The sequence below is a fragment of the Phalacrocorax carbo genome, chromosome 5, assembly GCF_963921805.1.
Source record: "Phalacrocorax carbo chromosome 5, bPhaCar2.1, whole genome shotgun sequence".
Taxonomy (NCBI): Eukaryota; Metazoa; Chordata; class Aves; order Suliformes; family Phalacrocoracidae; genus Phalacrocorax; species Phalacrocorax carbo.
The window spans coordinates 69,501,780-69,521,781 of NC_087517.1; the positions used below are offsets into that span (position 1 = coordinate 69,501,780).

The 20,002-nt window shown below is 45.8% G+C and overlaps 1 protein-coding gene across 1 annotated transcript; it reads right to left on the reverse strand.

The window, feature by feature from the left end:
• Positions 1-1,404: 1,404 nt before the first annotated feature.
• Positions 1,405-13,225, reverse strand: LOC104048901 (acyl-CoA (8-3)-desaturase). Its single transcript, XM_064452927.1, has 12 exons — positions 12,950-13,225; positions 10,154-10,264; positions 9,663-9,860; positions 8,744-8,845; positions 8,445-8,573; positions 6,897-6,957; positions 6,697-6,773; positions 5,469-5,566; positions 5,092-5,188; positions 4,447-4,526; positions 3,908-4,033; positions 1,405-3,131 (listed from the first exon to the last, which is right to left on the reverse strand). Exons 1-12 carry the CDS (start codon positions 13,214-13,216, stop codon positions 3,080-3,082), a joined length of 1,398 nt encoding a protein of 465 aa, XP_064308997.1. The 5' UTR covers positions 13,217-13,225; the 3' UTR covers positions 1,405-3,079.
• Positions 13,226-20,002: the final 6,777 nt, after the last annotated feature.

Genomic DNA, 20,002 nt, shown 5'->3' on the forward strand with positions numbered 1-20,002 from the left:
ACAAGCCTGCTTATGTTGATCCAGGTCCCCTTTCGGTCTTAACTTTTAGGACTGAATCAGGACATACATGTTATTTTTCCTGGTTAGTCAGGCAATTGGTTTATTGTATTGTGGATGTTTCCTGTTTATCATGGCAGAGAAAACACATGGGCCTCCAAGGTCTTAGGCACTAAACGGGAACTTAGACGTATTATTCTCTTCTGTTAACTCCTAGATCATCCTAGCCCAGGGGGTAGCTCAAATTTATTTGTATTTCAAAATTATCCATCCAGATAATGAATGTTCTGACTCTGGGCATTCAAAAAAAAGCCACTTGCTGGGCAACACCAAGCACTTCAACATTGCTGAACACTTATGGCCCACATGACCTACAACCATCATTTCTTCTACTTACCTCACTTGCCACAATCTGTCCAGTAAGTACTTCCAAAGCTTCATGAACTGAGCTGAAGTCTAGCTGTTTTCCTTCAAAACATGCTGGAAGTACTTGCACTTTTATAGTATCTTCATGACCAGAGCACTAGTCTCCAGCAACCAGAGAAGCTTAGGCTGCTCCCTCTTTTATCAGAGGTGATTGAAAACCTGTCCTGACAGGAGAACCACCTTTCTTGCCTGTTGAAACCATTCTACTCGCATGTCCAAATTAAAGGTTCACCAGGCCACAGACAGAGAAGACTTTATACTCAAATCTTGCAGCTATGGCCAAAATGGGAGATGGAAGCATTCTTGCTACCAGGACTGTCTGTGTGGTTTTATCCAAGGGACAAAACTCAGCATTGTGAAACTTGAGTTAGGAAGGTGGAATGGCTGTAGAGGATTTTTGAAGCTTCATTGTCTTCAGTGTTTTCTCTTGCCTAGCTTAGGCAGCTCCCCACTTGTCCAGCTTTCTCCGTACATATGAAGAGCCTAGCCTGGGGGATTGGAGCTCCTTATGGAGCTGAGATGTTAAATAGCTCTCCTGACAGCATAACAAGGCTTCTGGCCCTTTGTGGCTCAGGGTTAACACTCCTAGGCCAGAGGGGACTTTTGGCAGTGCCACTGAAGTTCCATCCTAGAGCTGATTGCCTGTTGAACTTAAGTCCTTACAGAACAGCTCTTGATTTCATCAGACACACTCACCTTCCTACCTATAAAGTAATGCAACTTCCAGAACTCAGGGGTAGATCTTTCTTCCTTTCCTCCTCATTCTGGAGGAAGAACTGGTATAGGGGTTTGCTTTGGTAGGATTAATACTGGTTACTTGTTTCTACTGCATACTTCACACAAGCCGATCCCCTTCCTCTGAAACACAAGTGCTGAGGTTTATGACAGTTCTCTCTCTGCAGCTGTGGACAGGCATTTGTTCCACGTTTTAGAGAGTGCAGACTCTTGCGCAGATGTATTTTACTCTGATGACAACAATAATTGGTAAGATAAGGAATTTTATTATTAGACTTTCCTCCATCAACAGTTCTAATAGTAAGAGGGAAAGAAACAGAGCAGGAAAAAAAGAAGGTAAAAAGAGTAACTAAGGCCCATTTTCTTTATGGTCTTTATCAACAGGTATCAATAATCTAATTATTATTTTATTATTTCCATTACAATTTCATTCTGTACTTAACAACACTCTTGGCCTGGGAAGATGCATTTGTTCCATTCCCTCACAAGCCGTCCTCTTTTCGGATGTTGATCAGAAAAAGCACCACATCTTCCTCAAAATCAACCCATCCCTTCTGGAAGCTAAGCCACCTGTCACCGAGGTAACAGGGTGATGGAGCCACCTTCATTAGTGCTATAACCTGGTTTGGCATCTGTAATGTTGGTGTAGTAAATGAAAAGACACCAGGAAATGCAGTAAGGCGAATTCACATTCCAATAAATCACACAGCACATGCCCTCTTGGAGTGTGCTTTGAAGGCACATCATCCAATAAAGACCAGCAATATATTAGCTGATGTGTGCCCGTGGGTACGCAGCCTGCTGACTTCTGCCAACTGAAAAGATAAACGCATTTGAACAGTACTCCAACCCGTAACACTTTTACAACCTCATTACATTTGTCTGCGGCTCAGACAGGAACACCTCGTGCTCCACGGGCCAGAAGTCAGGAGTTCTCTCCGCTTAACAAATCACTCATCACTTCAGAGGTTCAAAAAAGAGCGAAGCTTCAGGTGACCACGGACCCACAGACCAATTACCCTTTTGCTTTCTCAGTCATCCTTGCAGGGATCCCAAGTATGGACACGCCATATTTCTGCCTCTTCTGACTTTGGGTAACGGGTTCAATAACACTCAGAAACCACTTGCAGAGGCTCCACGGGAGGTTACAAATGGGCAAATAACCCAGAGGCCTTCACGACAGAAGAGATGTGGAGGGCAGCATTGCCACAGAATATGTCACGCCAAGCTCTCACACCTACATGCCTGGGGAATAATCTCTGCTTTCCTGTTTCTCTGCCTCAGTTAGGGCTCTAATTAGATCTTTTTCCTCATGCTTACTCCTACAGAACTGCTCCCTGCACCTGCTCCGCCTCACCCACATACATACAAGTCGGTTTGGGCTCTTGTGTGCTGCCCACTGCCCCTTGGTTTGGGCACTTCCATTGCCAATGTTAATTACATAGAGGTATTTGAAAATACTGTACCTACACAATTCGTTATCGCTTCCACATTGCACTAACTCCAGTGTTCTTTGATTTCATACTGTCTCAACTTTCTTACTACCTCCGTAATGAGAGCCAGCTCACAAAGCCTATGTTAGATAAGAGACTTCCCTCCTATATACTCAGCAAATGAAGTATCAGCAGACAGAAAAGAATCTGTTCCCAGCCCCAAAGCTGCCTTGGTGGAACATAACCTCCTCCATTCAGCCTTTCCCCATAACTCAGCACCAGAGAAGAGGAATGAAAAGAAGCACAAGAAGAATTAAGAAAACATCTTTTAAAAAAAATAATATTAATCACATTCATCGACGGAATTAAGCTGCGCCACCTCCCCTCCTCTGGCTTAGCCAGCTGTCTCTCCCCTGTGCAGTATCTTCATGGTGACCACCACAGGAGGCAACAAGGGCGGGAAATTCCTCTGTAGGATCCACTGCTGCTTATTTATGTAGATAGGCATCAAGCCAGAGCTCCCCTGAATCTTTCAAAGAGCTGCCAAGAAAGAACAACATTTCATTACAAACGAGGTAATGAAATACAGCGTCCAGGGAACAGCCTTGTGGGAAGAATTCCCGTCTACAGGTTAAGCAAAGGAGATCATAGAACGGTTTGGGTTGGAAGGGACCTTTACAGGTCATCTAGTCCAACCCCTCTGCAATGAGCAGGGACATCTTCAGCTCCATCAGGTTGCCCAGAGATCTTCAGAGGCAAGGCAATGCAGACTACAGCTCCTTGGAAAGATGAAGAACCAAACCACTGGGGCTATATCAGACAAAGACTGGAAGAAGGCTAAAGCAAACACCTTAATTAAAATGAAAACAAAAGGAGCAAGCATGGCAGAAGAGCCACATGACTTTTCAATGGAATATGAAATATCTGGGAGGCAAGGAGGGGAAGAAAGGAAGAAAAAAAGAAAGAATGAATGACAGTTCTAACTCATCTTTATGAAAACACCTCTTTCCCTGGAGCGTACTCGGGGACAGAGGTGCCAGACCTGGCACCCTACTGACCTCTGACTCTTCAGAGCTGAAGAAAAGGAGCTCTCCAGGAGGTCGTTCCTACTGACACCTTCTGTCTGCTGCTACTGAAACCAGCACCATGGCTGAAGTTTTCCAACCCCTTTCATAGTCATCTATACTATCTACAGCTATTCACAGAACTCCTGTGATCCAAGCTGGCTGCCTCTCCCCTTCCCACCATCCCTCACTTATTCACACCGTAATATGGGAAACCCCTTCGCTTAGGGAATGCAGCCGGTTGATACATACTGCACTATGTCCGCAAAGGCGGTGAGCAATGGCTTGCACTGATACTCAATACCGTGTTTGGCACACAGGGACTTCACCAAAGGGGCCACCTTCCAGTAGTTGTGTCGAGGCATTGTAGGAAAAAGGCTGTGGAAAAAGAATATGGGGATTCAATGGCATCCATCATCACCCCACAGAATTCCTGCCCCTCTTCTGTGCCTAAGCCTGGGAGTGCCTCAACCTCCCCTTGTGCCCTTCAGAGCCATCAGTGCTCCGTATGGTCACTCCCACGTCACTTCAGTCAGTATCTGTACTAACCAGGAGACAGGTAATTCTCACTCCTATGCCACGCTACTCATCTGAAGTGCTCACCGGTGCTCCAAAAAGTTTCTTGGAGTTCCCATTCCATCCCCATATAAAGAGCACAAAATTTACCCACATTACCTTTTGTTCTTGTACTAGCTGATAGAGACACAGGGACCTTGTAGGGCTCTTCTAGACCTAGTGTGACTAACACTCCTTGGAATTCCCCCACATCCCCAACCCATGCTTCAACTCACTGGTGCTCAATTTGGAAGTTCAGATGTCCACTAAACCAGTCATTGAATAAGGACTGATGAACGTTACAGGTTGCCTGGAGCTGAGAGGAAAAACGGTAACATTTAAGTGTTGTTTTAGGAATGCCCCCCCCCTTACATGTGCCAAAACACAACAGTCAGCAGGTACAAGTTCCTTATCATCACAGTTGCTGAGTACAGCAACTCCAGGAGCTACTTCCAGACGACACGAGATGGCCGTGCTGTGGTATACGATCACTAGGAGAATAAACTGACAGTGAGATAGGCCATAACAACCATGGCTTTCACCACCCTCGCTTAAAAAACTTTGTAATGGCTTCAGAACTAAAATAAGACAGAGCACGCAAGAGAGATCTGCATCCCCCATGCACAGAAAGCTCTCTGTCTGAAAAGCACTGTAACATCTCTAATTATTTTCCCTGAGGCATCTGTGCTCAGCATTTGAAGCCTCTGTTCCACTTCTGCACCTTCTTCCTTTGCACTTATCACTCACTTCACACAGCGAGGACAAGCCGCTTACGTTCTCAGTTCCCATCACTTCTGTGATCGTCTCTCTTGGGCATTGCACACCCACAACTATAAACGTCTCACCTTCTAAGTCACAGCTCTCTGGAAAGAAGGTCATACCTGGGTAGAGAACCAGTCCACATTCTTATCATAATCGATGTGCATCGGGATGTGATTCATCTGTGTAATCCAGACAAACCAGTTACTCTCTATAAACCTGCACATAAAAACACATGCAAAACCATTACTGATCTCACGCCTGTGCCATAACAAGTCTGCAGACCAGACCTACACACACCTTCTACCTTCCACACAGACACTTTCTACCTTCTAAAGACACTTACCTGACAGACAACAACCTCTGCCTTGCTGAAAGGCATAAGGAGACAGAATAGGGAGCCAATGAGAAAGATAACCAGGAGGCTGAAGAGAAGCTGACATGAAGGATCGATAGGAACTGGGTAAAGAAAATGGAGGAATTAGAAGTTGAATGATACCTGACTAACAGATGAAGACCCAGGATACCCTTCACCCCCAGTAAGGGCAAGTAGGTGAGAAAGAATCGGATGTAGAAGGTCAGCATCCAGGCCAGGTCCTGTAGGATAGGGAACAGATAAAACTTCATTAAGAGGAAAAAATACTGGCTTCTGAGTTTACCAGCCACTCTATGTGGCACTCCCTTTAAAACCTCCCATAGCATCTCCTACTGACAGATTTTTCCTCCCCGGCCCCATCACAAAGCAATCTGACATGGAGCCACTCCTGTGCTTGGGAATTAGCCTGGTCCTACAAGCCCAGCACAGAGGAAACACCAGAGGACATGCTCCAAAGCATCACGTTTTCCTCTGGACCTAAAGAGAAAGCAAACAGTGAGAAAACAAAAAATGTGGCCAATTAAAAGAATAAAGAGCTCTGGTTTAGCTCCACCTCATCCTTTTTTGTTCCTCTTCACGTCTTGCAATCCGTTATTTCCCTCATGTTCATTTTCTCCTGACTGTCCCACCTCCCAGGCAAGAAAAAGCAGCAAGATGCCTTGTCTCTAACCCCCACATCTCAGAGAAGAGGCCTCTTTTTTTCTGCATTGTTTTCTAAAGTCTCTAAAAGCCATGCTGTTCCTCAAAGTACCAGATTTTCCCCTAATGAACTATCTTCCTAACAGCTCTGAAATTCTACTACACACCCCTATTTCACTTCACACTGAACTGCGAGGATTCAGTTTTAGGCTACCTGAAAGAGACTTGATTTTTAATGTCATTTTGCAAAATGGAGGCGCACGGAGTCCAAACCCCCCTGCTTTCTGCTACTTTCTCCCTTTTTTCTGTGCCCATTAAGTTTTTATTGTATTGGTTTGGGAAAACAAAAAAGAGTGGTCAGAATGACCACTTCCTACCTTAAACTAGGCTCTCAAGCTACCTGACAGACAAGGTCTGTATGAACACCGACTCTGCAGAAGAAGGAATGCTTCCAGACACTCCCACACCCCGGACCGAGCCGGAACATCAGAGAACGTCTTTCGTTATCCAACCCTGAATGGACCTTTTACAGAGGAGAAGGGCTGTGTGGAAGGTACCCTCTTTCCCCCAGCAAGCATTATTTCCCAGATCGTATACCCACAACCCTTGCCACAGAGATGAACCGCTCAGACTTCCTCCCAGTAACTTCTTGCACTGAAATGTATCCGTAAAACAAGGAGAAGCCACCATTGGCAAAGCGGAGCTGACTTACCACCCACTGTTTCCGCTGTACCACAAAGTAGAATATGTACCACTGGAAGTAAAGAGGCACCAGAGCTGGGGGACCAACTAGAGTGGAGAAATAGATTGCAGAGACATTAACTCTGCCCTTTTATCCCAGTGAGATGGACTGGAAAAGGAAGGGGTTGAGTGGATGCTGTCCATACAACTGCAAAGGGTAGGGTTACTCACTGATGAAGAAGTACTTGTGCTGGTGGTTATAAGGCATGAATTTCTTCTTCTGTACACCAAGCTGTTAAAATAAGCAAATTACTCAGGCTGTGAAGACAGGTAAAGACACGTGTGCATACAGTCCTGCCTATGCTTTCAAAGAAATGCATACTCAGATACCTCCTAACCTTTGAAAGAGATGTCCTATCAAACCACGCCAGCATCCACCATGCCATTGGCTTCATCATCCCCTGCAACTTCAGTCTATAACGACTATTTTCATCCCTGCCTTTGGAGCGCAAGAGGCTGGGTAGTCCCTTGCACCACAGCCAGCAGTGCACTGGGAGCTCTTTCCCTACAGAGGGCACAGTTGCCTAACAACACTTAAACCAAAAACCGCATGAGGGACTGAGAAGGGTTTGTTGCCAATATAGAGCTTCATGGGAAAAAAAGAAAAACCTATGATGCTATTAACAAAGGTGACAGTGTGTAGAACTCCCACCTACTTGCAATTAGTCTCCAAAGCAGAGAAATGAGCATCTAGACATTAAACTGTGTCCACAGGAACAGGGGTGAATAGATTATCCTCCCTCCGAGACCGCTAATTTTTCAGTTTTCACTGTATAAACATAACAAATCACATCACTGACTTCCCTGAGGAACTCCATTACATCCCTGTACATGTACAAACCGACTCTGAATACCAGCCCTCCCTTCATTTCAGTGTAAATCAGAGCATTTAAGCCAGGTTACACTATGCATTTATGTAACTTTTTTTTTAAAGGACCAGCAAATGCTAAAGCCATTCAATTAATTTCAGAGTTGTACCAGAAATAAAGCTGGACTCCAGATGGGACCAGGTCTGACACCCACTGTCAGACTGAGACCACTGAAACAGCTCCTTTGACCAATAATTGTAAAACTTCCTTGCTTGTCATCTGCTGCTTCATTTTCCAAAACCCTACAATTAGTAGAAACTGATCTTGGTAAAGAGAACAACTTGCAATCTTCTCTTCATACAACTGCAAGTCTCTCATTAGAGAAATATAGGCTTGTAATTTTGACAAATATTTCATTCTTATTTTAAAACATAGCAAAAATAACCTTAAGAAAAAAAAATCTAAGAATATAAAAATCTCAGAAGTACTGAATTATTACTAAGGAATATTAGGGACCAGTGGAAGGCAAAGTAGCATTGTATAAAATAGCAGGTCAACTCAAACCATCTTCTGGATGCACTTCTCATCTTACAGAAGCAGTTTTGGGTTGTTTTTTTTAAATATTCAGAATAAATTTGGAAAATTTCAACCCACAGCAAGATTGTATCAGGGAAAAAAAACAAAAAAAACCCAGTTGCAACATTAAGTATTCGGAAGCTAGTGATGCATCAGGATCTTTTTTCTTCTTGTTTTTCAAAGGCCATTAATGCCAAGCCGTGCCTTCTCCAAACTTCTGAAATACTGAGACAGCTCACTGACCAAACCAACTGGCCACTGGTCTCCAAGCCCTGCGCAGCTTTCCAGATTTGAATCCTAACGCTGTAACCTCCCAGCCTTCACCAGGTCTCACCTCTACAGAGAGTGTTTTTCCCAAAGCAAAAAATAAGGGGTGCATATTAACGTCAGGGTCCTTTCGGAAGCAGTTGGGTTTAGCGTGGTGTTGGAAGTGGAGGTGATTCCACCAGCTGGCTGGGGCTCCCTGCGGGAAGGGATGAGAAGAGAGTGCCGTAAAGAGGTTGTATCTTCTGCCCTTAGTCCTCCCACCCCAGCACTTCCTTGCATTTGCTTTCTTCTTATACTGAGATTGGTTTCAACTGCGGAGCACCCCGGCCAAGGCTCTAGCAGTCCCTCTCAGCACTGAACGCCCACCTTCAGATGGCCGATCACAAACTTGTGCACCCAGTGGTTCCACCTGGACTTGCTAAAGACTGAAAGGTGTCCAAAATCGTGCTGGAGCCAGCCAGCCTGGGCCTGGAATTAAAAAAAAAAAAAGAAAAACCACTAAAAAAACCCCAACCAACCAACAGTACTGCTGGGGAAAAAAGAGTCAGGCATCTCTGCGTCAGAAAAGGGCTTTCTCTTCTCCCAGTCTCACGCTCCTTACAACATACCCCTGGATAGCAAGAGAATTTCCACTACTAAGACCCAATCCAAACACTTCGCTTTTACTATATACCAGTGCAGTCCAGACTTTGCCTAATGACTTTTAGTCCCAGATAGTTGTTTTCATGAGGAAGGAAAAAAAACCATGAAAAAAAAAGTCACGGAGCTCAGAAACAGCTTTTATTCTCTTACAAAACTGCACTGAAATCGGCAACAAAGTCTCCTTTAAGGAACAGCTTGCTGCTGCCTCCTCCGAGTACTTGTAATTCCAAGGGGATCAGCTGGCCACAGGAGGAATAGCTGGGGCTTTGAGAGCTGCTCTGCCCTCTCCTCTAACTCCCTGCAAGTTCCCATGGGAACACGGTGGCTTGGCCCTGCACAGCGCCTCGCAGTTCTGGCACAAGGGACCTCAGAAGTGCAGCGTGGCCTTCATTGTGTGAAGAAGGCTGGGAATAAGGAGCGCTTTGACGGACTACGGGAAGGGAAAAGCAGGGCAAAGCCTGCTCTACCAAAGCAGCATGTCGCAGCACTGTAATTTTGCCCCTTCGGTGGAACCCAGGGAGAAGCAGGATCTTGGGATGTCCACGAAGACAAGATTCCGCCTGTGCTTATGGCAGTGAGAGCCTAAGTCTCAAAAGGGTTGGCTTTTGGTGTTTCTGGGGCTTCTTTTTGCCTAGCTGCTTACCTGGACAGTGCCTAGAAGCACTGCAGAGCAGAGGAAAGGCACCGTGGATGCTCCAAAATACCAGATGGTGAGCCACGCTGCAACATCCAACACCAAGATGTGACAGAGATACAGGATGAAAAAGGCGCAGCTGGGTTTCAGAAGCCCCATCTTCTCAACGGCTGCACGGAGTTCACGGAAATCTTCTACCAGCTTTTTCTGTGGGGAGAGCCAAGAGTGTCTGCTGGCGTGAAAATGCCTCGGGAACTCAAAGAAGAGCTCAGCTTCCCCTCTCAAGGAGCTACTGTGGCAATGGGGAAAAGCTGAGGGTCACCTGAAGACAAGTCTTCACTAAGACTACTAAGACTTGACATGAAGTCAAGGGGAAGTTTCAGACCAACACAGTGATTCCAGGAGATACTATCATTTTATGTACAGGGAATGCTGGCTGCCAGTAAGAGATGTTAAATAGCACTATTTCAACCCAAATACCAAGTTTTTAAGATACTTACGTTCTTGCTGGGCTCAAAGCTGGGTTGATCCGGTGCCAGTTCCCCAATTAAGAGTGGGCTCATGTACTTCCTCACTAGTGCCTTGTCAAGATGAAAAGCTATGAAAGGATCCTGAAATACAGATACAGGAGCAGGATGAGAAAAACAACCCTTCAGGTGGCAGCAGCAGAAATGCATTTCATGACATCCCGGACTCAGCAGAAAGCACCCAACTAACAGAGCTGGCTGAACTAGATTTTACTGCCTCAAATCTTACTGCTTTCTTCGCAGCATAAATGATCATTTGAAGCTGAATCCTCTGTATCATTTTCTATCTGGATGCTGTTAAGTGCAGGTAGCCAAGAAATACAGGCTTACTCCTCTCTTACTTCTGAATCTGAAAATTTCATACCCTGTTGAACCTCGAGACTCTCCTCTGTCTCTGTTTTGTCTTTAGCTTCCATCTTCCTCAGGCCCCACATCCAGAAATGAAAGTCTGACTAGGGAGAAGGGCAAGATGTCAGCACAAAAACTGAATCAGCTAACTGGACTGCGAAAAGGGATGCGACAAGCAGGACACGGACAGGTGATGGCAACTTCTGGTGACCCACAGCAATCTTTCAAAAGCCCCATGTTGTTCCAAACGTGCTTCCTTGGCAATCTCCAGTGCCCACCCTGCCATGTCTTCCTAGAAAAGTTTTGTTTTCTTGCTACCTGCCTCCTGTTCCTCTTCTGGTTCCCCTCCACATTTCCAGAGTCCCACAAAAAGGGTTTTCTTTTCCTCCTTACCATTCAAAAAGATCCCTATTAGGGAAACCAGTTACTTTTATCATTTCAATGTAGTGTCTATCTCCATGACAACCAGGCAGCCAGGTGAAAAAAAATCACTAGTGATTATCATCACTATAGATTCTACCACTATATTTAGGTGACTAAATCCCCTGAGCCCACATGGCATTTTGACATTTATTTCCTACTGAAGATCTCCTATTTACCTCCTTTTTGCATATTTCTCTCCCTGTGTCCAAATTAGCATATACTTTACAATCTCCCTCAGCCTAGGGCTGCTTTTTCTTTCCTGAGACAATATTTGCCCACTGAGCATCAGTTTGGAAGCTTCCTGCACCATGCACTCTTCAGCACTATAATTACTAGCTCATCATTGCACACTTTTAAAATAGAGTATCCTTTTAAAAGATCTCTAGTCAAGAAAGGGGTTTAAAAAAATGGCTGATTTTGCCAGCTCTGGGTCAACCCTGTTGTACTTAAGCCTGAGCAGAGAGGATGCTACATCTGATGTGAATAAAGGAAGAAAAGAGGAGAGGGGAACATACATTTGCATTTTCTCATTGGAAGAGGGAAGAAAGTGGGGAGGAGTATGTGGGCAGATCAGAGGAGGATGGTACCACACAGTTTAGACCAATCCTTGCCATGGAGGCTGTAAAACCTGGCAGTGCAACCCTAAGAGGAGGTTAAGGGACTGCTGATTGCACCTTCTAGAAATCAGAACACTCTAGAGGCATTCAGCAAACTAAAAGTGTTACTTCTTCACTTTCCTCTTTTTTTTTTTTTTTTTCTGTTTTCGAGGAGCCCGATTCTTTTCATTTCCAGGACAAAACCGTCAGAAAAATGGAATTTACTTGGCTCGAGTTCCTGAGCCGTCAGCAGTTCTGTTGCACCCAGCAGTGGCACAGATGATAACGCCTAAAGAATGCGGCTGGCTGCAATCAGACCATCTAGCTGCGTTCAGCCCCATGTGCTGGCCACTGTGACCGACCCATTTCTGATCGCACAATGCCAACGGGGCTCCGAAAACACGTGTGCGCACCCTGACCTCATGAATTATGTGCAAATTCACATATTGTCTTCAGCTTTCCATTATATGCATATGACGAAGTGAAGAAAAGCACTAGTTTTCAAGTTCCATCCTTTCTGGTGAGGGACAAAACCGGACTGAAACATAGTCCATCAAAAACACTCCAGAGGCAGCTTCAACAGCCCATACCTGCCCTTGGGTCTAAATACTTACATTTGGAGAATGCATTATCTCCATAAATTGAGATATTTTATTTATAGAGATAAAAGTCTTCAACATATGCTGACGAAGGAAGGAAATACACCGACAAAATTCCCCGCACCCTGCTGCCAATTCGAACAAAGTTTATTCTCCTTTGTGATAGTCATTGGCATTCAGACAGTATTTTTTCTTTTAAAGACTGAAACACGACTTTCAGTGATATTTTGCACTAGTGGCACTCTTGGAAACATGGGGCTGGGTTTTTAAAGTTAGAGGAGGCTGAATGCATTCACATATATGCAATAAATAAGCCTATCTGTGCACGCACCGGTGTCACTATCAATACCTTGGGTGTTTCTGTTCAGTTCTGATGTGTAGAACAGGAGTATTCTTATTTACTGCATGGGTGCTAAAATTCCTGGGGTTTCCCCCCAGATTTATGGCCGGTTGCGGACACCCTATTTGTGCACATTTTAATGATTCCTTCAAAAATGTCACTTTGTGACAACAGTCATCCAGGACCCCGAAACAGCTTGCGTTCAGGCTGTGCCTCTGCACACAGGGGCTAACGCCGCCTATGTCCATCAGGCAGCCGAGCATCTGGTCCTTCATCCAGCAGCGCCTTCCTCGCTCGCCCCCGCCCCGCCGCCGTGTTTCTGCCCCGAGTGACCCCCCTCCACGCGTGTCACCCCTCGGCAGCCGCCTGCAGCGCGGGGGGAGCCCCCGCCCCGGGCATCCCCCCGCTCCAGCCCGCCCCGGGGTGCCCGGCGAGAGCCGGGGACGGCCACGCCGCCGCTCACCGTGGCGTCCTGCCCGGCGTAGTGGCTGATGACCCGGGAGCCTCCCGGGTGCCTCCGGTGGAAGTGGCTGATGTCGTACACCTTCCTCTCGATCACCAGCCAGCGCTCCTGGGGCGGCGGCCCCCGCCCGCTCCGCTGCCCGATCTCCTCCCAGGTGAAGCGCCGCAGCGGCCGCCCCGCCTCGGAGCCCTCCATGCTTAGGCTCGGCTCGGCTCCGTTAGGCTCGGTTCGGCTCGGCTCGGCTCGACCCGCTGTTCCGCCTCCCATTGGCTCCCGGCGCCCTCAAGCCCCGCCTCCCCTGGATTCTCCCACGCCCATTGGGCCCCGCCCGCCTTGCGCCCGCCCCCTCGCGGGGAGCGCTGGCAGCCGGGGCGGCGGGCGAGGGTCTGGGGGTGCGAGTCACGGGGGGGGCGGGAGCTGCGGCCCCGCGACAGGCCGCGGCCTGGCCTCGGCTGCTGTGAGCTGTAATACCCCGCTGGTGCAGCCGTAGGGGCGGGACGAAAGTATTTTGAACGTGTTTCAAAACAGGTGCTGGAGCGTGTCCAGAGAAGGGCAGCGGGGCTGGGGCAGGGTCTGGAGCACAAGTGTGCTGGGGGGCGGCTGAGGGGGCTGGGGGGGTTTAGCCTGGAGAAGGGGGGGCTGAGGGGAGCCCTTCTCGCTCTCTGCAGCTGCCTGAGAGGGGCTGGAGTGAGGGGGGGGCTGGTCTCTGCTCCCAAGTCACCAGGGACAGGACGAGAGGGAACGGCCTCAAGCTGTGTCAGGGGAGGTTTAGGTTGGGTGTGAGGGAAAATGCCTTCCCTGCCAGAGCGGTCAGGCCCTGGCACAGGCTGCCCAGAGAGGTGGGGGTGTCACCGTCCCTGGGGGTGTTCAAAAAACATGTAGACGTGGCACTTGGGGCCATGGTTTGGGAGTCCTGGGGGTGTTGGGTTGGTGGTTGGACTTGATGGTCTTAGAGGTCTTTTCCAACCTTAATGATTCTGTGATTCTATATTTGAGGGCACTCTATAGTCATCATCTTGGCTTGCCAAAAAAATAGCCGGTTACAAGATGCATTCCTAAAGGTGTCGATACTGGTGCCAGAGCCTTTTAAAAACCTTCACTTCCGACGAGGGAAATCTTGTCAAATTGGGGGGAACAGCTGATACACTGGAGGGCAAGAAGGATGAGCAGGCTGACATGAACATCATGTAGTTCAGCATGAGCAAATGACAAGTCCTGCACTGAGAATGTTAAGAAACGTGGGAAAGGGATCAACACCCCAAGTGGCTGGTCCTAGGTGTCCTGCTAGTTGGAAAGGACAGAGCCTTGGGGGTCAGTGGTATGTGCCAGGTGATGACACAGCCTGGAAAATTATATCATGGACCATCATCAAGCAGGACTTGGGGAAAGCAGAAAAGGCCACGGACTCACGCCATCCACAGAGGAACGATGCGCAGGCTCTGCAGTGCAATTCGCACCCACCTTGCTTCTTTTTAGACCACTTTTACAACCTGTCTGTCCTCGCTTCTGGGCTGAGGATGCCTCATCTTCCCTGCCCTTGTTTTCGATTCCCCTTTTCAGCAAATCTCTCCCGCTTGTCTGTCTGTCCTGCCTCTCCCTTCCAGCTGCCACGGCCTCTTCTCTTCCTTCGGCCGCACTTGGCTGCTGCTGCCTGGATACACAGCCGAGGGAGGAAAGGTGTTGCCGCGGGTGTAGCACAGAATATGCCTGCTTGGTGGTGGTCTGCGGGTGATTCTCCATACAATAGACTGCTGAATAATGATAGAAGAGCGAATGATGCTAAAATGGACAGATCCATCTGCATGGGACTTCATACATAGGCATTACAAATGTACATTAAAATGCCTGGTTCCACATTCAGCTCCCTTCTTGCTATCCCCAGCAGCATCAGCCTTCTCTGAGCTCTCCTTACCAATTCCGAATTTCTTTGTTTTCATTCACACCTTCCAATCTGACCTAGTTACAGCAATTCCAGTTGAATGTAACCATAGAAACAAAGACCCACCAGACTGCGTCCCTTCTTGTTCTGAACATCACCTGATTGCTACATCACGTCTTTCTAGCTGGGAATTCTATGCCCGCAAAACGCTGGAGCGAACATCTTTTATTTCCCTCCCTGTAGTGATGCCACGGCTAATGCATCGAGTAAGGCACCCCTGCCTCTACATGTTTGTACTGTTGTCCATGAAAGAAAAGGTTCTCTCCCCATCTCAGCAAAAATTAAGTTGCTTTGTATGTTGACCGCTGACCGTCTCACAAACATGACCATAAAAGGTGTTAATAAATGTTTAGCATCTTTTAAAATTTAACCATTACATTCAGAATGGTGCAGTGATTATCTCAATTTCTATTTTTTCTGATTATCTATGGCACAAAAGAATAATTGTCCTAAATTTAATTGATACGTTCAGTTTGACTTTTCATAATGAACATGGAGGGGGCACTGGTTAGTTTTCTTTTTCCTATACACCACATTAAAAAAAAAAGTCTATCTTCCTACACAAGTTAAGCCTCTGGAAACTTGTTTTAAGGGATCTTAACAACAGCCAAAAAGCACCACGGAGCTTGATAAATGATCAGAGGCCTGGGAAGCTGCCATACGAGGCTAGGCTGGGAGAGCTGGGTTTGTTCAGCCTTGAGAAAAGGAGGCTCAGAGGGGATCTCATCCCCACGTACCAGTACTTAAGGAGCAGCTGCAAAGAAGATGGAGACTCCCTTTTTACAAGGAGTCACATGGAGAGGACAAGGGGGAACGGACACAAGTTGCTCTTTGGGGAGATTCTGATGGGACACGAGAGGGAAATTTTTCACAGTGAGGACAGTCACCGTTGGAATAATCTCCCCAGGGGAGGGGTTGGCTCAGCCATGTTGGACACCTTCAAGGTTTGGCTGGACAGGGTGCTGGGCCATCTTGTCTAGGCTGCGCTCTTCCCAGAAAGGTTGGACTAGATGATCCCTGAGGTCCCTTCCAACCTGGGATTCTGGGATTCTGTGATAAACTCCAGTCTTGTTCCCCTCATATGCCTCCTCTGATTTCAGCAGGACCAGAAGCTGTAAGGGGTGTTAACACCTTACCAACAGATTTTCCCAGACAAGTTATACAACAGTCCTTGGAAATACCTTCAAAGCTTCTTCTGACAAAAAATCTGTGGCTGTTTCTTTTCCCCTCAGAAGATGATTCAGCCCAAGATAAGACATCATGGAGGCTATGTGAATCACCCAACTCTCAGCAGTGAAGGTTTTCGTGTCCTGCTACAAGTTGCCAGTTGTCAACAGTGGTTGGTTCTCCTGCATTTGCTGTACTCAGGGTCTCAGTGGGGCTCACAGAGGCAAGAATGAGATCTTTGTAATAAGGGCTGCAAGGGAAAATCGGCTGCCGTTATACACTCTCTAGCATCCTGCCTCCAGCTGCGACTGTTGGCATTAACAGAGTCAATCTTTGCTGGAAGACAATTAACTAGGTAAAAGCAGGCCTGGCTGCTCTGCTCTTCCAACCGCATTTCTTCTTTTCAGTGTTCTGACTCCCTGTTTCACTAGTCCCATCTCCATTTCTCCTTACTGTCTAGCTGTGGCCCAGATTCCCAGGTTATCAAGGGTCACTGAAAATCCAAGGGGAGATAAGAGATGCTCTTTGATTCGGTGTTCTGATCCGGCTGCAATTCATTCTTAACAGCCTAGGTGACTGGAGATCACCAAACGTCAGAGAAAATATATTAAAAGTCCTTATGTCACTACCATGATTTGGCTGTAACATGCTTTCAAATACCTAAGTGACCTGGGTGATGAAGGATTACTACGTGCCCGGGCAGCTGCTGACCAAGCCGGTAATATAGCTAAGTAGAGGAAACGGACTGAAAGGATGGCAGCCTTTATAGCCTCATCTTGAAGCAGGGGAAAATGAGTTAGTGGATGGTGGGGTCTGAACCCACAGAAGAGAGGAGATTTTAAAGGAAAAATAACAAATGCTGAAAACCAGTTTAAAATAGTAAAGTCTAAAAGAAGAATCAGTTCTTGGCTTTTGTTCAGCCTAAGAAAAGCGTAAGATGCAGAGTACATGGGAACTGTGGTGTGCAGATTCACAAGATGCAGGCTGTTACCAGTGCAATTAAAACTGCTAGGCTGATGAGGAAGCGCAGGAGGAAACCACCAATTTTAGCATCATAATCCTCACGGGGAAGAGCTTGAAGCTCACTGTAACACCACTCCCACACCAGACTTAGGATCCACAGGTGAACTGGAAGGATTAGTGTAACACCAGCAGAAGGGGTAGATAGTAGAAATATTCCTTTTGTTCTTGTCAACTGATGCATTATTGGGAATAAGCTGTAATAGTTGAATAATTTGGGCTAAGTTAGTATTGTACCCTGAACTATTTGTTTGGATTGCTAAAGCTTTATACTATTGATAAATCCTTGGTTTTGCATATAAACAGTGTTTCTTCAGCCCATATTATCTGCATGGACTACTTGCTGTGGTACTCTGCCCTAACAACTGACTCTTAAAATTTAGATGCAAAAATTATACGTGACAGGGAATATATATACATGACAGGGAACGAATATATTATAGTGGGGAATACTGGAGGAAGACTGTGATTTGGGAGTTTACATCTTGCCAGAAAAAGCAACCAGGAATGCCTAGACATAAGGGATGGGGTGGTCGAGATAAAAATCAGTGTATTTTTTGGCCTCCAGAAGTTGTAAATTAAGAATAGTAACTGAGGGAGTAGGCCATAATTGTTTAGAGATTTTCACATTTGAAAGGAAAGTCTGAGTCAAGAGAAAAGGAAAGAATCTGATGATAACAGGAGGACATCAGTAGGATGGACTTTTCATTGCAAAATATTAAAAATGAGATTAAACTGACAAGGCAGGGTTAAGAACAGAGCCTTTCCCTCCTTGTTCTTGTCCTAATGGGTACTTGCAACATCTGTTGCTTTCTCCACTAAACAAGTGCGATTATGTGCTCTGCTTCCTTGGCATCCAGGCCAGTTTGTGCCCTGACCCTGATAATCCCACACGGCCAACCCAAGATCCACTGCAGAATGTGAAATTCATGCCATCAATGGCAGTACAATGGGAGTTTCTGTTGCTTTGTTGGTTGTTTGCCTTGTAAAGCTAGGCAGCTCTCAGCCACTGCCCCATGACTAGAAGAAGTGTCGCCAACTCAAGATGCTAGAATATGTCGGAGGAAAATAATATCAAACACATCTTTGATAACATTTTGTCTTCATTTTAAATATATCAACTTATTTAGCCAGCTCTAGCAGCACATGATTATGAGCTATGTTAGAGAGCAGAGGAGGCAAAATGACCAATACTATACAGCATAACTGAACAAAATTATATTGAAAACTATGTTTTTCAAAGACATTTTTCTGATTAAAATAACACTCAAATGCAATGGAAATATAAAGAAGATTTAACAGTGACACTAAGACATTCACATTTCTTTTCATGGATTTTTAAAGGTCAGGGGGCTTTTAATGGTCTCTTGTTCTATACGATAAGGAACAGGAAAGAATTTATTTACCATAGTAAGCAGCATTTGATTAAAACATATGCTTCAGAAAAGCATGTAGCCTTTAAGATAATGCATTAATATTCTTAGCATATATTCTGCTTAACTATTCACATTTTGAGCCTTAAAAGTTTAATTTGCCTGGGTTTGACTTAGAAAATATTTGTTGGCTTTTGTTTTACGGGTCCCTCCTAGACTAGAAACAAAGTGGTTCTGGTATTTCCTCTCTACAGGGGCACTTCCACTCCATGAGCAAGTAATTTCCTGATTTTTATTTCTTCTTTTTGTATCTTAAAAAAATTGCAGATAGACTCAGAACATGTTAATCAACAGTGGAAACCTTCCTGAGGGCTTCCTTGCACTTCACCGTTGCATATTCTATACCCATGTTTCATCCCGAAACTCCCACATCCCCGGTCCTCATGCAACTGTAACTGAACATGCAAGTTAACAAAAACATTTATCAAACAACATTTTGTCCAGTAAGGAGCCTCAAGGACCCGGGTGGCAATAAAATGACTTTACCAGGACTGATGTGGAAGCACAGCAGGACTCCAAAGGTGGTAAGAGACTGGTAGGTTTGGTATGAAACTACCGCTCTCCTTTCTAATTGTTATTTACTCATTTCATATTTTAATGCCTAAAAGCCTTGGTCACAGCCCCATTTTATGAAGTGCTGTATAAGTATCTGCTCTTAAAAAACTTTCTTGGTGGCTGGCAGAAGAACAAAAGGCAATGAGGAGATGATAGCAGATGTATTAGTAAGGGACATTTAAACTCTGAAGTGGGAACACTGTCACTCAGAAACAGCAATATTAACAAGCCAACCTTCCTGAGGGCTTCATATTGACCTAAGAACAACACAGTTTAAGATGCCTAAATGGTTTTGAAAATGGAAGCACTATTCCCAAGCTACTTTCCAGATAGAAAGGAGGTTGAGAGATTTTATTGTAGCCTGGGATCCCATGTTTAAATATTAACATGAGGGAAAAGGTCTTTCCCTTCTCTTGAAAAAGGCAAATGGTGTTTTCCTTGTGGGTACACATAAGTTTTGAGATGCTCAAATAAGGTGAAGTTTCTTCTTCTTTTGAAGAGCCATGATATCCTCATGGAACTGATTATTATTTTTCTTTCTTCAGGGGAAGAAAACTCCATCCTGAAAGCCCAAGCCAAGGAGCCAGTATTCATCCAGTGAAATATACAGTAGTTATTGCTTACCTTTGGATAAATTACTGCTCATTACTTCGGCAGCTTGCGTGTCTTTCTGCTTGAATCAGCTTCCTTTGGTGCAGAATCCTGTGTCTTGATATGCAGGTCCACATCATGCTTCATGCACCCGCCTGTTTTGTACAGTGGTGGACAAGGATGTTTCCTCCCCAGAGCCATTAGCTGATTGCTTCTCAAGAACCAGAAATTTGTTTCGGGGAAGAGACAGAGAGAAGGAAGAGTTTGCGTCTGCCCTCAAGGGATGGAGAACTTTGCTTTTGTTGTTGAGGCAATGCTGCGATGCCATCCCTACCTAACCGCTGGGTT

What these genes read in the sequence shown, in the direction of transcription:
- LOC104048901 (XM_064452927.1), bottom strand. Translation starts at nt 13,216, where the DNA reads ATGGGAGGCGGAACAGCGGGTCGAGCCGAGCCGAGCCGAACCGAGCCT. An exon ending in ACGCCGGGCAGGACGCCACG is followed by an intron (nt 10,265 to 12,949) that starts GTGAGCGGCGGC and finishes TCTGTATTTCAG; the next exon opens with GATCCTTTCATAGCTTTTCA. An exon ending in TGCTTCTAGGCACTGTCCAG is followed by an intron (nt 8,846 to 9,662) that starts GTAAGCAGCTAG and finishes TTTTAATTCCAG; the next exon opens with GCCCAGGCTGGCTGGCTCCA.